The sequence below is a fragment of the Typopeltis vanoorti genome, chromosome 16 (genome assembly GCF_054136105.1).
Source record: "Typopeltis vanoorti isolate ZY-2024b chromosome 16, IOZ_Tvanoo_1.0, whole genome shotgun sequence".
Taxonomy (NCBI): domain Eukaryota; kingdom Metazoa; phylum Arthropoda; class Arachnida; order Uropygi; family Thelyphonidae; genus Typopeltis; species Typopeltis vanoorti.
This window is the reverse complement of record NC_143564.1, coordinates 101,791,478-101,809,974: the sequence shown is the minus strand read 5'-3', so window position 1 is coordinate 101,809,974 and position 18,497 is coordinate 101,791,478. Positions and strand designations below refer to the sequence as shown.

General features: G+C 36.3%; 1 protein-coding gene across 5 annotated transcripts in view; it reads right to left on the bottom strand.

Annotated features, from left to right (window-relative positions):
• The window catches only part of LOC150098221 (N6-Methyl-AMP deaminase-like), a 129,776-nt gene extending 112,314 nt beyond the window's left edge, over window positions 1–17,462 (bottom strand). For all 5 annotated transcript variants that reach the window (XM_090406091.1, XM_090406096.1, XM_090406094.1 and 2 more), the window contains exon 1: window positions 17,257–17,462. In XM_090406091.1, coding sequence (XP_090262217.1) covers window positions 17,257–17,322 — 66 coding nt within the window. In that variant the 5' untranslated portion in view covers window positions 17,323–17,462. The remainder of the gene's footprint in view (window positions 1–17,256) is intronic.
• Between the last annotated feature and the right edge of the window lie 1,035 nt (window positions 17,463–18,497).

Sequence of the window (18,497 nt, the reverse complement as noted above, 5' to 3'; positions counted from 1 at the left end):
CTGATAATGTCCAATAGATCAATGGAGAGCAATCAATATGGAACTCTATGGGAGACTTCTTCTGCAGTAATATGGGACAAATGTTCCCACCAATTTTCTGAATCATACTGTATCTCTTCTTATACACAAGGCTCTGAAGATGGCATTTTAAGTTGCTCTTAACATTTCCAGAGCATTTGATCATTTCTGCTATCAAGGGCTGCTCAGTAAATTGCCATCCTTCAATCTACCTTCCTTCTCTATAACTGGTTAGCTAGCTTTCTCTCTGATCATTTATTGCCTGCCATGGTGGATGGCTCCCTCTATTCAAGCTTCTCCATCAATGAAAGTGTCTCAAGGCTCTGTTGTATCACTTATCCTCTTATACATAAATGACCTCCTCTCGATCACCAATAATCCTATCCACAGATTTGCTGATAACAGTACACTTCATCTTACTCATTTGACAAACCATGCAGTGTTCAAACTTCAAGATTATCTGTAACCAGTGCCTTGAATGCTGATCGCTATACCATCCCTTAATGGAATGAAGATAATATAGTTAATTTCAAAGCTATCAAAGTGCAGTACTGAAGCCACCCCATGTATTTTTTTTTTAAGAGAATCCATCCACAAGTGGTTGGTCAACTTATAGTACACTAATACCATAGATGGTCAAGAAGGAACTTGTTCACATCTGACTTGAAGAGTGGTGCAAGACTGTTCCAGAGGGGAGCAGTGGAAGGGATGAATGAAAAGGAGGAGATATTTATTCTGTTGGTTTGGAATTGAACTAGAGAGAGCTGATTGACTTCTGTGCACATGTTTGGAGAGGTCTGAACAGAAAGAGAGTGGGAGGAATTATTGATGCCAATTCTGATGAACTGCAACCATACAAGTATTTATAGAAGATGCAAACAGCAAAAGCTAAATGAATGTGTGAAAGTGAGTGGAGTGTATCACTGATAGATTTTTTCTGTGGGTAATGATGAAATAGTATGATCTGGGTGTTGTAGTAGTGGTGGTGCGAGTAGTGCTGGGCAGAAGTTATGGCCAGGCTAGAGATGAGAAGGAAAGGCTGCCATTTGAGCAGGATGCAAGTTTCCTGCTTTTCAATGTGTTGATAGTTTTCTTGCAACTATCCCAGGCTTTGGTGTAAGCAGTATAGGAAGATGGAATTTTGGATGCAAGCCATGACTTTTCTTGTACAGCCTTGGCACACCTGTGGCAGAACCAGGGCTTAGACAGGAGATGAAAATTTAGGGCAGAGTGGGGAATAAATATTTATATGCTGATAAGAATTATTTCAGTGATTCCTTCAGCACCAAGGGTTAGAGGGAGGGCTGAAAACAGTAATCTGAACAAGAAAATGAGGTATAGAAGTGGTGAAGATCATCCCACTCGGCTTTCTTTTAAAGTTATACAATGCATGAATGTGAGTGGTTACGAACGTGTTACTTTATGGGGGAAGAGATCTGCACTAAGTTCCTAAGTACTGTAAGGAAGAAATCAAGGATGTTTGAAGTGTTTGAAGTTGTCTGGTATTCTATTGAGCATGTGAACAATTTATCTATGATCAATGATGATTACAAATGTCTTAGCCTCTCTATCTGCTTGATCTGTGCACTTGGAAGAGGAGAGCTAGCTACTGGGGATTATGAATATCGAGGTCTCTAAGGACCTCGATATTCACACACACTAAGGACATATCGTCTTGCCATATATCAGCACACTATCCAAAAAGCTGAGTAGAATTCTAAAGAAGTTTAATATAAAAACGTGCTTCTCGACTATGTCAAAAATAAGATCACGCTTCAACAACTATAAACAACCTCACAACCTTCTACAATTCCCAGGTGTATACAAGGTCACTTGTGAATGCGGAAAGCCTTACTATGGGCAGACAGAGAAATCTATCTTACTACATCTCGAAGAGCACCAGCGTGACATTGCTTATAAGAGAACCAGAGCAACTGCTCTGTCAAGCCATGTCCTGTTTTCAATAAACATGAACAATGAAAGCCACCAACATGAAATAAACTGGCCATCAACTTCAAACCTACACATCTCCCATGATGAAGTAGAGCGCCGCATTGTCGAGTCAAAAGAAATCACCTTGGACCCTTTTCACATGAATAACAATCTTAGCTATAATTTGGCTGACTCTTTCAACTCTACTATTAGATACTGGAGATCGCGTGATTCCACACACGCACAGGTGTACAACAACAGAACTTTAACTCGGACTGTAGTTCAAGCTCATAATAACTGTAATTTACAGTCGAATATTATGGCTTTATAATTGTATAGCTTTAGAGTGTGTCAATGTTAATTTCATGTCTTTTAATATCTTTCTATGTTCTTATTGCCTGATGAAGTCATTCTTGACGAAACATGTTGCGTTTTTTTTCAAATAAATGTCATTGTGTTAGTCTTGCCTTTTTATCTTATAAAAAGGATCCCAATTTACACACACTCTTACTGTTAGTAATGTAAAAATCACCAGACAAGATCAGATTTCTCTCTCCCTTATACTTTCAATTACCTCCAACATTCTGGTATCAACACATTATTAATAGTTTGCTCAAGATACTACTTTTGCTCATGCAGCTATTAACTTTGTACAAATCTCAAATCTGCCCCATCATTAGAATACTCTTCATATATTTTGGGGTGATGTGCTTGAAACCTTCAAATTCTTGATGCTGTCCAGAGGAAATAATTTGACTAACAGATGATCTCCCCCCCCACACACACAATGATATTTCAACCATTATTTCACAGATGGTGTTTCAGTTGTCTTTTCTACAGGCACTTCCACATACACTACTCCAGTGATCTAGCAAACATCATTCCTCCACATTATGTTCCGCCAAAACAAGAACTCCCCAACATTAAACTCACATGGGGATGCGAGTTCAATGTTGAAAAATGTAAGGTTTTAAAATCTGAGAAACAATGATGGGATGTAGAATTTATGCTTAGTGGGGATATATTGTTGGGGGTGGAGGAAATAAGAGATCTTGGGGTGATGGTGGAGAAGGATCTGAAATCTAGGGGAAACATTGCCAAAATTGTGAGGACCACACAAAGAATTTTGGGAATGATGCAGAGGACACTGACTTGAAGAAGGAGATTCTTGTTCCATTGTATAAAACTTTGATTAGGCCACACATGGACTACTGTGCACAGATTTGGTCGCTTGGTTTTCAAAAGGATGATGAGATGTTGGAAAGGATCCAGAGGTGACTGACTAAGGTGGTTTCTGATCTCTGGAATGTCGAATATGAGAAAAGGTTGAGAATATGCAATTTATAGTCTAGTGGATAGGAGGAAGAGGGGAGATATAATAGAGATCTACAAGTTAGTAAGGGATCAATGTTGGAGGTTTTACAGAAAATGGTGGGAGATCAGGGGAGAACCAGAAGTCATCCCTGGAAGCTATGTAAGGAGAGTGTGAGCAGGTTTTTCGCAGGCAGAGTTGTGAATGATTGGAATGCTTTGCCTGAGAGTGGTGTCTGCAGAGAATTTGAGTGTGTGTGTTAAAGGTATAATAAGCTGTGTATATGACAAAAGGACCTACTAGATGAATCTGACTCCATAGGGTCTAGGGATAGTAATATCCTCTCCTCTGTCAAACCAAGCCTCATTAATGCCAATGATTTCTGGTCTCATTACATCAACCAATGCTAAAGAACTCCTCATCTTTATTCCTGATGCTTCTGAATTAATGTGTAGGCATGGAAGTTGATCACTAGGTTGCCCAATGTTCAGATGATGACTGGTAATAACTGGCACTGATTCCTCAACCAATTCACTCTTTCTATTCCTACAGTATGCACTTTTTAACAAATTAGCCATGCATTTCCTTCAATCATTCCTAATAAGCTATAATTCTCTTTCTCTCTCTCACCCTCTATGTCATTATACTCACAATTTCTATCAATTAATTTAATGCTTGCACCCATTCTTTCATGCAGCTACTCAGATATATCTAGTTTCCAGTTTCCCTAACAATTTACATTAATTCTTTTACTGAACAACAATTCCTCCAGGTATCTAACACTGAAGGACTCTCAGTAGCTCAGGTGGTATTCACAACATCTTTTGGGTGAAAAGACACCAAGGTTTGAATCCCATCTAAGACACAAAGAATCTATGAGGTTAAATCTTTTTCAAGTGAAAGTGAAGGTGAATTAGCCAGTCTCATATGAAGGTGGCAGGGTTTTTGTTCACAGAAACTTCGCAACTAACACAGTCATATCGTCCACTTGTTCTACTAATCTTACAAATTTCTTCAGTTAGGAAACAAATATTCACATCTAGGAATTGTGCTTTCTTTACTTACTCATCCAATACTCCTCAAATCATAGAATCACCACAATTTTTTTTTTTATCCTCTGCTTTCTTGAGGCTTCCTTTACTTTTTCTTTGCATATTTCACATCTTTTGGTACCTTTCCTGCTGTCTGCTAAATGCTTTTCAAGTCTCTACAATTTATATGTGGTGTTTCAAGTCTCTACAATCAATATGTACCACACTTCAGTCATTTTTTTTTAATCTCCTTCCTCATCCACTGACACCATTATCACCAGCTTGCATTCCTACACCTCTTCTTGCTCATATTCCACCTAGACATATCACTACTTGCCTAACCTTTAAAAAGTTGTTTTGCTTGGTCAAAGTATAACATACTAAACAAGAAATATATTCTGACTGTAATCCTTTACTTACATAATAAACAAAGATTGTATGTTAAATATCTTCACAACCAGGATGCTTGTTTGGTCTCTTGTATATAGACTGTTTACTTCATATATGGGATACTGATGCAATGATTTGAAGTCAACAGCCTCTATGTACAAGAGAAGCTGTTGCAAAGATACTTTACATGTAAATGTTTGCTTACACTTGGGTTAAAGATTAAAATAATAATATAATTTCTTGTTATATATAATATGCACTATCACACCTTGCCTTATGGCCTAAGTTGTGTGAATGTTAATTGTAAATAATTCAATTCAATCTACTCTCACAGCCAAACTTCCAGTGTTTACACAATATTAGTCATCTGTCTCTGGATAGAAGTCCCAAGTTCTCATAAACAAAGTGACTAAATCTGTACATATGAGGATATGCTGAAAAGTTGTGAAAATCACAACAATCCAAATGGCTTTGGAATGAGTGTACTGGAGAATGTGTTGCTAAATGGAAGTACAGTAGGTGCTGCATGCAAGAGATCAAAAGTAAGAGATGAAGTGAAAGAGAAGGAGAGTGGTATTGAAGAGACAGGAGTGCTTGGCAGTAGAAACGATGGTAGTGTGAGAATAAGAAGAGAATGGGAATGCAAGAGGAACAGGGAAATGGGAGGAGCTTGGGTGAAAAGGGAGACATGGTGTAGGGAGAGTGGATGCTCAAAGTAGCAGTAAATGTGTGTATGGAGATGGAGTATATTGTGATGTGAGGAGTGAAGAAGTTGAGACTGAGCAGATACGTGGTGATAAAGGTGATTGTGCAAGGGCAAGTGTAGTGGGGAAATCGCAACTAACCAGTGGCTTGGATAGGACTGGTTATATACCTCAAAATAAAATACTCTATTTGTTTACAAATGCCAGAAGTATCAGAAATAAGGGGGGGGATGAAATAGTTCCAGTGATTGAGTTTTCCAAAATCATTGGAATAAGTGAAACATGGATGAATGAAGATGATATCTAACGGGAATAGAAATGGAAAGATACAATATTTTTCATGAGGATAGAAAAGGAAAGAAGGGAGGAGGGAGTGCTGATGAAAGCAGGGGAATTAAGTCCACATAACTTAGACATGAACGAGGAAAATAATGTCACTGGTTATGAGGCAGTGTGGTATAACGTGGAAGTTGACAGGAAGACTTATTTAGTTAGATATTGCTACAGGCCAGGGAATGTGGAGGGAAGTGATGAAGAAATGTATAAACAATTTGGATTAGTGAACAAAGGAAGGGTAATTATTATGGGTGATTTTAATTATGGCAGTATAGATTGGAATGAAGAAATAGCATTTGGAAATAAGGAAAATGAATTTTTTGAATTCTTGAGAGAGAACTATCTCAGGCAGCATGTAAAGAAGGACACACGAGAATTGATAGTTTTAGATCTGATCATATCATCAGAGAATGTAATTGTGAGTGGGGTTTCACACTTTCCTCCAGTTGGTGAGAGTGATCATGAAGTGATCACCTGGGTTATGGCTAGCCTTATACAGTCTTCTGTAAGGAAAGGATACATGTGGAATTATAAAGCTGGTAATTATGACAAGCCTAGGAGATAGCTTGGAGCTATAGTATGGAATGAGGAGTTGAGCTGTAAGGAAATATGGAAGAAGGTTTTTGTAGGAAGTACAATATGAATAATGGTAATAATCAGTTACATGAAGAGTATAAAGAACAAGCCAGGAGAGTGACTCAGTTAGTAAAGAAAACAAAAGTGCAGTATGAGCAGAAATCGGTAAAAACAGGCGAAGAAAAATCCTAGAAAGTTTTTAGATATGTGGCAAGTAGAAGGAAGAATAATCATGGTAAGATGATGTTAATGGATGAAAATGGTAGCATGGTAACTGCTGCTGAAGACATTGTTGAGGTATTCAGTGATCATAAGTGTTTCATCCTGATCAGGGTGAAATCATGAGGAACTTAAATGTAGAGGGCATAGGAGAGGATGGCTTAATTGTGACTAAGCAGGAGGTATATGAGAAAATAAATAACCTTAATGTCAATAAGGCAATAGGATTTCATGATATATTATCATGCATCTTAATGGAATGTTCCAGGGAATTGGAAATAGCATTGGCACATTTGTTTAATAAGTCTTACAACAGCACAGGTTTCAAGGGAGTGGAAAGAAGGTAAAATTGTTCCACTGCATAAAGTTGTGATAAGGCTGTAACTTTCAAATTATAGGCCAAGCTGCATATCTGGAGTTGTGGTGAAGGTACCAAAAAGATTGGTGAGAAGTAGGATACAGAATTGGATTGAAAACAGCAGTATTCTTTATGGTTATCAGCATGGGTTTGTTAATGGGAGATCAAGTTTTACTAACTTACTTATGTACTATAACAAGGTGACAAATATCTTGGACAGAGAAAATGCATATACAGTGGTGTACTTGGATTTTGCAAAAGCTTTTAATAGGCTCCCACATGTTAAACTATTAAATAAATTGAAATAGATGGGACTGGATAACAGACTTCTGAGTTGGATCAGTGACTGGCTGTCAGATAGGTATCAGAAACATATCAGAAACAATGGTCCCAAAACTGACCAGTGTTGTTCAATTTGTATATTAATGATATTGAGATGGGTTTAGCTAGTGATATTCAGCTGTTTGCAGATTATGCAAAATTGGGGAGAACAATGCAGAGTAAAGTAGATGTTATGGCCTTGCAGGAGGGGACTTGAATAGATTGCATGAAGGGGGCAGGTAAGTGGCACTGTCAGTTGAATGTCGCAAAGTGTAAACTTTTGAAATTTGGTAAGCAACGACAGTATGCAGAGTATACACTTGGTGGGGAAACTTTAAACAAGGTAGAGGAAATGAGAGATCTGGGAGTGGTGGTGGACAAGGACTTGAAATTCAGGCGCCACATTGCAAGTTGCGAAGACATCACATTGGATAATGGCAATGATGTGGAGGATCCTACCATGCAGAAACAAAGAGGTTATGATGCCATTGTATAAAGCCTTAATCAGGCTTTGTTGTAATGATTCTCTTTTTTTATATTACAATGGTTGTATTTTATTCAATCTTTTCTAACCTAAACCTTCTTCTATATTAACCTTATTCTATTGGTATCCTACCGCCATTTATGTTGTAACTTTTTTCTTCCTTATTATTATAATCCTACCGGCTGCGCCATTTATGTTGTATCCTATTCTTGTACACAACTATTTTAACCTTTGTTGCTTTATCTCCGTAATACACTATCAGGTAGCACGTGGTACCTCTGAGGGACAATGGAATTTCCTCGAGATAGAGGCAGTACCAGAGTATCAGAGTGTCTAAGATTTACCTCTCATAAAACGCCAAGAAATTTATTTGTTTCGCTGCACCACTTAACACTTTTAGATTATTAAACATTAACAACCAAGAGGTAATCTCTGGACAGTACTTAATGATACCTATCAACTCTGCAGACATGGCCAAAATATACCCTTTTCATATATCCCTTTTATATCCCGCATAGGTTCGCATTAATATTTTATAAGCGGTGCATCGGATTCCAGAAATCACAGAAAGTCTTTGTTAGAATCAAAGCAAGGTTTATTATACTCAAAGGTTGATACACATAATAACACTAAATTAAATCCCATCTTAAGGGAGTTTCAGACAAGGTATATAAAATTCAAACACTATTATACTAAAAAAATAATATACCGTAGCTTCCTAAAGTATGAATTATATTAACCTTCGCTAATGCATTAATCATGTACTATTATCACAATCAATCTAAGACTCCGTAGCTCTGTCAGACTACACAAGATAACATTCATATCTTTCACAATCTCTTTATATTATGCCAATTCTTTACTCTAAACATATCCTTAATTTCATTCAATATAAAGGCGAACATTAGCACAACGACAGATAGTAAGGTAAAATCAATGTTCTTCTAAAGTCCTAGCAATACAATCCTATCCTAGATCATTAATGTTCTTCTTCTATAACATATTAACGTGACACAAATCTTTCATTCCTATTCAGTATAACACAAACAAAGTTTACTTATCTTCCCTTTTCGATTCTTTAGTGCTCCGTAGGTTCACAGGAACAGGCCTTCTGTGGACTGCCAGCCTTGCTTCTTTCTGCTGAGATACTGCCGCCAAGACCCGCGACTGCCTCCGGTATCCGTCCGACATCGAGGCACTCGCAACCCATGCCACCACGGGAGGCGAACACACCAGGAAAATCCAGGAACAAAAGGCTTGTTACAGGGTCGCATGACCCTTATATTTCCCCTATTCTTCTTGGCGATACTCGCCCCTTTCGATGTCCGGCCGACTCACACTTGCTATTACGTCATGGCGTCCATTCTCTGCCCTGCTTATTGCAAGTAAGCTGACGTCACCCTGTTTACTTGGGCAAGCCGCTCTCTCACGTTACAACTCCGTAACCTTTGGACTTGACTCCCCCCCCAACTGTTGAATATGTGCTTACATTCCATAACTCTTTTATATATGAACTTTCATATTGCTCTGTTACTGTTTTATACCTTCAACATCAAATTAACCACATTTGTGAATGGCACAAAATCCATACTTATTTAACCTTTTCATAATAGAACACACTTGATTTATATATACATAATACTTATTCTACACTTAGAGGCAATTTATTGTATTTATCTATTCTTTTGTTTGGAAAAGCATGTTAGACTGTGATAAGATAGGAATTCATAAATTTCCACTCTATCACAATCTAACGGCCTCATATGGATTATTGTCCACAGATCTGGTCGTTGGGTTTTCGTGGCGATGAGGATATGTTGGAAAGGGTCCAGAGAAGAATTGTCAGTGGTCTTTGGAATTGGAGTATGAAGACAGATTAAGAGAATGTAAATTGCAAAGCTTCGTGAACAGGAAGAAGAAAGAGGGGGGGAGGGATATGATTGAGACATATAAGCTAGTCAGGGGTTGTTATCAGGTTGACATGGAAGAGATTTTTCATAGAATGAAAGAGAGGGTAGAACAAGAGGCTATTGCTGGAAACTGTAAAAGAGGTTATGAGCAGAGGAGTGAGGAGAAGGTTCTTTGCATGGAGAGTGGTTGGTGAGTGGAAGGCATTGCCTGAGTGTGTTGTGAATGTAGATACATTGAATCAGTTTAAGGCATGGTGTGTACCTTCCACAAAGAGTTTCTGATTCCATGAAGGTAGGATGTTAATAATAATCACCATGAAGGAATTGATGTAGATCATGTTCTAGGTGTTTATCAGAACTTTTTAGCTACCCCCTCGTAGTAGACAATATGTTGTTTAAGGACCATTAACATTTAAAGACAAAAACAAGATTTCAATCAACATTAGATGTCTATACTGTCAGATCTATTTGTAACTCCAACACAGTTACAAGTAGATCTAACAACAGACAACTAGGGTCTATTTTAAACTTTGGCAAGCAAAACATGTATGTCTAGAACATGCAATTTTTTTTATTTACACAGTAGTGAATATATAATTTATTTTTAATAAATCAAATTCTTTTTAATTTTTTTTTTCATTTTTCTATATACAGCATAAATACTGAAAAATAACAAAATTAGGATTCAATTACCAGATTAGAACTCTGCCAAGCAAAAGAAATAAGTAATTCTGCATATTAGCATATTTCATACCTTACTCAGCTTTCACGGATGAGTCCTGCTAAATTCTCTTCTGTCCCCACCCCCTCCACACATCTGAGTTATAAAATCTCAATTATGTATATACTGTAAGATCCCTTACATACATTTTTAACTTGTATACATCTACCAAATCTCCTCTCTTCTGTCTATTACTCAAACTTTGAAGACATTCTCTGAATCTATCCTTACATGCACAATTTCATACATTAGATATCATTGTGGCTACTTATTGGTAAATCTTTTGTCTCCTCATGTCTTTTGAATATGGGCGACATACTTGAGCTTGGAAGTCAATATGTGGTCTTATCAAAGCCTAGATAATAATTTATGAATTATTATTTTTTTAATAAAAGACAAGCCTTATAAACTGAAGGAGCTATAAAAGCTACTTTATAGAGCAAGCTTTAACAAGCATCGATGCTATCGGATTCAAGCCTGCAACCCTTGTAGTAATAGTAATCAAACAATGGCTTTTACTAACTAAACTACTGTGGTAAATTAAAGATTAAGTAGAACAAAATAACATAATTTGTTTTTAGAAACTGCCATATACAATAATTAGATGCTAATTGAAAATGTAAGGAGTTCCATCCAACATTCTGACAAATGTTTGCTATTTCTAAATGCAAACGTTCATAAAAAATCACAATCTTCAGAACGTCTATTAAAGTTTATTGGATGCCACTCCTAATATCTTTAAATGGCTACTAATTAATGTGTATAAAGACTTTTTAGGGGGGGCGGGGGGGCTTAAAACATTGCAGCAGGTGACAAATTTAAGAATGTTTATTCTTGTTTTTTCACTACCATCTAAAGTGCTAATAGGATGAATAATAAGATAAATGCATTCCCATGATCTTGATATATAGGTCTTTTTAATATTCATCAGTAAATTAGATATCCAAATGTCGCAAACACTGATCAATCTCAACCAAAAAGAGTATATATTGTTTTGTAAAACAATCATGAAGATATTGTGGTTAAAGTGAAAGGCTGGTGAGAATCAGGATCCAGAATTGGGTTGACAACATTGGGATATATATTGTTAGAAGTGGAGGAAATAAGGCTACTCATACATGGTACTAATATACTATAGGTTGATCAACCAACCTCTTGTGTATGGGCACCACATAAGAGGGGTGTATTCCTAGCTCGCCTCCAAGTGGTGTGCACCCTGGGTAATGCTAAATGAGCTAGAGCAACTGCTGGCAGCCAGACCTATCTTAACAATCACCTGGCTATAGACACAAAAAATTACAATCAGCAAAATATACACCAAGCTATACAATCACCAAACGGTCCTTTTCAGGACCACAAGGAAAGAAAACTAGGTGCTAATTTCTGGATTTGCCAACTCAACATTGAAGGAATCAGCTTTGCTAAAAGTCATTATCTCTCAAAAATCCTTCAAGAAAATGATATACCTATCATTCAAGAGATGCACACAGATAATGAACAACAACTGAAATCTAGAGGAAAATTTGCTAGGTACGATATACTAGGAGCTACACATCACCAAACTCATGGCTGTGCAACTTACATATGCAATAATATAGAGAATGCCCACTTAATATCAGCATATATTAATCAGAATATGCACACTATCATAGCCAAAATTGAAGATCTCACAGTGGTTAACATCTATAAGCCTCCCCTGGTAGAATGGCCACCTGAAGTAATTCCCATATTTCCATCCTACTATTTACATAGGAGATTTTAACAGCCATCACACCATGTGGAATTACAATAATAATGATGGAAATGGTGAAGCACTAACAAACTGGGCTGAACAAAACAATCTTAGCTTAATATTTCATGCAAAGGAACCTTTAAGGCTGCAGCATGGAAGAAGGAATACAACCCAGACCTCTGCTTTGTTATCCAAAATTTGCAAAATCAGCCGATAAACACAAGACAAGTCTTTGAAGATTTTCCACACAGCCAACATCGCCCAGTACTGGTAAAATTGGAATACAAATACCAATAACACGGTCTATTCCACGACTAAGATGGAATTTTGGAAAAGCGAACTGACAGGAGTTTTCACAAGAACTGGATAAAATAGTAAGATGGATACCTCCTGTGAGTGAAAACTACAACAAATTTATTGGAGCAGTCATATCAAGAGCGAAGAAGTATATTCCAAGGGGTTTCCGAAAGGAATACATACCTGGCTGGAATAAAGACTGTGAAGAACTATATCAAATCTACTTAGAATCTGGTGACTGTGACATAGCTGACGAATTACTCCAGAAGCTTGATAATGAGCACAGAGAAAATTGGATAAAAACTACAGAGGACATAGACTTTAAAAAATCAAGTAGAAAAGCATGGAGTCTAGTAAAGAAATTAAGGGGAAGTAACCAAATCACTCGTAAAGATCCTTTGGTGACTCCAGATCAAATTGCCAAATTGATGATCTCGCTGTCTAGAGCCCTCAAGATCATCAACACATATGGGAAGTTAAACGAATACTCAGAAACTTATTACAAAGTGCAGATGGCAGTTTCCATTTTTCAAGAAAATTCACCACAGACGAAATAACTGAGGCCTTAAAGGAGGTGAAAACCGGCAAAGCATTAGGCTTTGATGGTGTTCACCCTGAACTCTTGGTAAACTGTGAAAAAAATGCTCGTCAATTGCTAACAAGATTTTTTTCTCACAATTTAAGAACGGGAAACCTTCCAATAGCCTTTAAGAGAACCAAAATAATAGCCATATTAAAACCCAACAAGCCTCAAGATCAAGCAGAGAGCTATCGCCCAATGTCCATCTCAGTTGCTGTTATAAGCTCCTCGAGAGACTCCTCTTTAACAGAACTAAGCCAAAAATATCTGAAGTTATCCCTGTTGAGCAAGCAGGCTTTAGGACTCAACGTAGTTGTACGGACCAAGTACTAAGCCTTACTACCCATATCGAAGCAAGCTTCCAGAGATGTTTGAAAACCTCTGTTGTGTTTGTTGACCTTACTGCTGCATAAGACACGGCATGGAAAGAGGGGGATGCTATACAAGCTGATACAAAACATACCATGCCAATCCATCATAAGACTTATTGGTAACATGCTTTCTGACTAAACTACTGTGGTAAATTAAAGATTAAGTAGAACAAAATAACATTTTGGGAAACAAAATGAGCAAACTGAGAAAGCTGAACAATGGGCTCCCACAGGGCTTAGTATTAGCACCAATCTTGTTCAACTTATATACATCTGATCTATCGACAACTAGGTCAAAAAAATTTGTTTATGCTGATGACATAGCTCACCCCCATCCAACACAACAGTATTGAAGTAACTGAAGATATTCTCACAAATGACCTTAGAATCATTGGGGAATGCTTTCATAAATGGAGAGCTAAACAGTCCTCATATCAAGAAAATCGACATGCAAATAAATGCAGCAAATAGGACAATAACAGGTTGTGTCAAATCCACTCCCCTCTACTGGCTTCCAACTTTGAGCAATACTGCACCACCGAACCTGCGCAGACATAATGCTCTGGTAAAAGAATACAAAAAAAATAACCAGCAATCCCCTGTTGCCTGAAGAATCTGATACATGAAGACCTCCCATATATAAATATGAATCGCCTTAAATCCCGACGGCCTCCACTAATACTGGCTGAAGAACTAGTAAATAGCAATTTCAATGTTAATTCGAAATGGGGAAAGAAAAATCGCCACCAGACTTAAACAAGTATAGCCTTCTCAACCAAAATCCAAAAGGAATTGGGCTTCTACGTCATCTATGGAAAAGCCTAAATAGGATATGCACAGGACATGGTATCTGCGCAGATAGCTTACACAAGTGGGGAAGATCACCTAAACCCCAATGTGACTGTGGGACCATAAACCAAACCATCTGGCACATTGTGGAGGACTGCAGCATAAGAGCCTACCCTGGTGACCTGAGAGACTTTTTTGAGGCAGATCCTTCAGCTCTTGATTGGCTATCTGAAATTCACTTAAAATTTTAGACTTTTTTTTTTTTACCTGATATTTGTATATGTGCATTACTTGTATCATTTTTATTGTCTGCACAAATATGTATTTATATATTCTGATGTCAAGTGTCTTTATTATGCCATACGCTAAATAAATACAACATAATAAAAAAATGGTAGATAAGAATCTGAAATTTACACATATTGCGAAAATTGTGAGGACAACACAATGAATTCTAGCAATGATGCAGAGGACACTGACTTATAGAAGTAAGGAGATTCTGATTCCATTGTATAAGGCTCTGATTAGGCCACATATGGACTATTATGCACAGATTTGGTCACCTGGTTTTCAAAAGGACGAAGAGATGTTGAAAAGGGTCCAGAGGCAAGTGATCAAAGTAGTTTCTGATCTCTGGAATAGTGAATATGAAGAAAGGTTGAGATGATGCAGTTTGCAGAGTCTAGGGAAAGAGGGGTGATATGGTAGAGACGTACAAGTTAGTAAGCGGTTTCTATAGGATTAACATTGAAGAAGTTTTTCATGAAACAGTGGGAGATTGGGGGAGAGCAAGAGGTCATCACTAGAAGCTGTATAAGGAAGGGTGTGAGCAAGGGAATAAGATGCAGGGTTTTTGCATGGAGAATTGTGAATAACTGGAATGCATTGCCTGAGAGCATGGTGTCTGCAGAGAATTTGAATGCATTTAAGGCACAGTATAATGAGCTGTGTATATGACAAAAGGGACCTCCTAGGTGAGTCCGTGACTCCATGGGGGTCTTAGGATAATAATATTCAAAAATTTTCACTCTTGAATATCTTCGCCAGTATTGAATCAAGTACCATTATGATATGTACATGGAATAAAGAGAATGTTCATGCTCTGAATGCCAAAAGAATAAAATAAATATAATTATTAACACTTCATATTTATAAATATGTATTTGAAACAAAATTAATAAACAGAGAATTCTGAAAAAAAAAAAAACCTAATGTTCTATAAATACAACTTTTCAGTAGCAGTTTTGAAGTGTTTGCCTTTAATATCTAAGCCATATAACCTTGAAATTCTGAGGTTTTTAAGGACATGTACCTAGACTTAAATACTGCCTTACAACAACACTGAATATTAATTGAAGATGTGATTTGAAGATATTAATAGAATGAAGAACTGTTATCGGTAGCCCGAATTGTGTTCAAGAGTCCTGAAGAATCGCCATATGCTGATCAATAGCAGATCAGGATCCTAGATACTTTAAGTCCATAGCTGTTTCTGTGGATAAGGATGAGGAACTGTGGTCCCTAGTAAAGTTGAGCATTCTAAAGAAGGCTTTTTACAGTTCTCAGGATCTGAGAATTTCTTAAGGATTTGAGGAACTTCATTGCAGTGTAGTCCTATGCTGGACTGATTGTGATTTTAGTCATAACTGCTGATCAGTTCTATATAAATGCATTAGCTGGCTGACTGGGTAGTAATCCTGACTTAATTAAAAGTGGTTACTTCTTAAATACTGTAGTTCTTATATCCTCTAATAATTCTTAATTCCCAAATGAAATAAAGGGAACTAACATTTTAGATTTAATTTTGGAAATCTGGAAGTAGCCTGGCTCTACCCTTACTTCTCACTGAGAGTTGAGTTCATGCTACCAGCATTTAGCATCTGAAACTATGCAAGTTCTGTTGATTTTTCAGAATTTCAGGATTAGAAACCTGAGTTTCCAAAATGGAAAACTCCTTCTGCCCATGATGCCATCATGTGTAAGCAACAAGCAGAAAAAAAAAAAAGCCATTGAAGAAGTTGATTTAATCAAATTAGAATAATGTTACAATTCTTTCCTCTGCATTTTGCATTATAAAACCAGATACACTGCCAAATGGTTACATAGACACCAATCCATAAATCCAGCAATGAAAATCATAATTTTACATTATAGTAAAGAATAATCAACATTATAAAGTGGTACAATAATCCTCTTCTCTATGTCAGTATTCTCAAATTACTGCATTCCCTAAACTTCTTTCATAAAATCTTGCAAAATGCATCATCAGCTCTTTATATTTGAATTTCAGCTCTTTATACACTATAAAGAGAGGATCCATATCTCTTATAACTCTTTCACTACAGCTTTAGTATGACAGAATATTCCATCTATTTCATATTAAGAAAATTGAATTAAACATTCCAAATTATTGAATATTCCATATTAAGTTCCCTTGTTGTTTTCTAACCAAATGCCATTATAAAACTCTGTGTCCTTAAGACACTGAATTGATAAACTTATTCATCACCCATTTTACAAGCCTATAATGCTACAATTATCTATGAACAACTGAATGCCTTCTTTAAAACCAATCATAATATTATCATGTAATTTACATCAACAGAACCATGCAATACAATTCTTAGTGACTTTATTGAAATGCCTTTCTTCTATAATGCGGTGGTGTGTAGTTTGGATGATGATGACAGATATTGGATTAAGTAGACAGTGGATCGAGAGGAGAAGAGCACCCTCCAGCGATGAATTTTGAACTTCATAGATGTAATAATATATATACAGTATATATATATATATATTATATATTATTATTATTATTTTTTTGGAAAGATCCTCTGACAGTCAAGCCCTGATCTCATCCACAAATCATTTATCATACCCACCTCTGGATTTTCATGTCAATCAACTTTTCACACAGCAACAGAACTATTTTGCTGCAAAGTTATATTTAAAATGTTAGCTTGCTTTGTTTAAAAAAAAAAAGTGACTACATCCCTTACATCTGGTAATACCATATATACAGCAACTAACTGTTTAAAATCGTCCCCTCCTCCGCTCCTAAATAATGGTTTAGTTGACACATTTCATTTCATTTCACTGTAAGCATGACATCTTCAATAAACTGCTGTTATAACAGAAAGCAAACTATATACTTAAAAAAAAAAAAAGTTCTAACCACTTTTGGCATTTCTTTCAAGAAATCTAAGCATTCTTTTTCACCAGGCAGCTGGTCAAAATGCATATTGATGATGCTTACTACCTAAAATGAGCTTCCATAAATAAGATGATTTTAGTTTTATTTATGTTAAATTACAAACGTAATGGGGGAAGGAAAGAAATTACGGGAAAAAAAAAATCGTTATGCTACCACTGAACCCTCAATTACCCAACATTATGAAGCGCAACGCCCTCTTTAATAAAAGAATAAAGAGAGCGTTGGTCTGCAAAAAAAAAAAAAAAAAAAAATCAAACCTGCCGACAAATAGGCTTTTTTTTTTTTTAAGTTATTAATGAAAACCCTATGAGCAAGCTGCAAATTTCAAAGACGTCGTCGGCTATATAATTCGTAATTGTACTATTTACTGTATACAAAAATAAATCCTCTAACGCCTTTTTTATTACCCAAAGAAAGTAGGCAGAGGAGTTCTCGTAGTCGTACCTACTAATTTCTGATAGTGAGTCCTTTTAGATTAAGATGAATTTGGAATTAGAACAAATTAAGTATATATGCTACACAGTTTGTTAAGAATAAATTTATTGTATAAATTTATACAAGTACTGTATATAAAATAAGTAAAATTTATAGGATAATTTTAATAAAAATGTTAACAATTAAGATATTTACGATATAAAAAGTTGTATGTAGCAAATATCTTAACATGACATTATTATTATTATTATTATTATTATTATTATTATTATTATTATTATTATTATTATTATTATTATTATTATTATTATTTGACACCTCCAGGGAGTCCAAAGACTCATCGAGGGAGAGTGTGACAACAGCATCGAACGATTGGCCCCCTTCCAACTACTAACCGCGCTCAAACATAAGGTGATAAAATGACATGAGGTGATAAAACAATTTAAAATTAATTAATTAACTAAGCTGATTTGAATATAAGATAAATCTCAAATATTTTTCTGAATGTACATATTTCTAAACATTCCGCATCAGTGTGTAAAACGTCACCGTTAATAGATGTCCTGTTACACTGTACAGTTGTGTATAGTCACGAAAACGCACTGTTCATAGTGTCAAGAATTTTCAAAGCATAGGAGTGAAAACACAGCACACAACTTCGGCCAACCATACCATCGATTCTAAACCAAATTATGAACGATTTTCATAACATTCGTAGTTATTTCAAATGGTATTGAATTCTCTCTATGTGTTCAAAATTTTCTCTA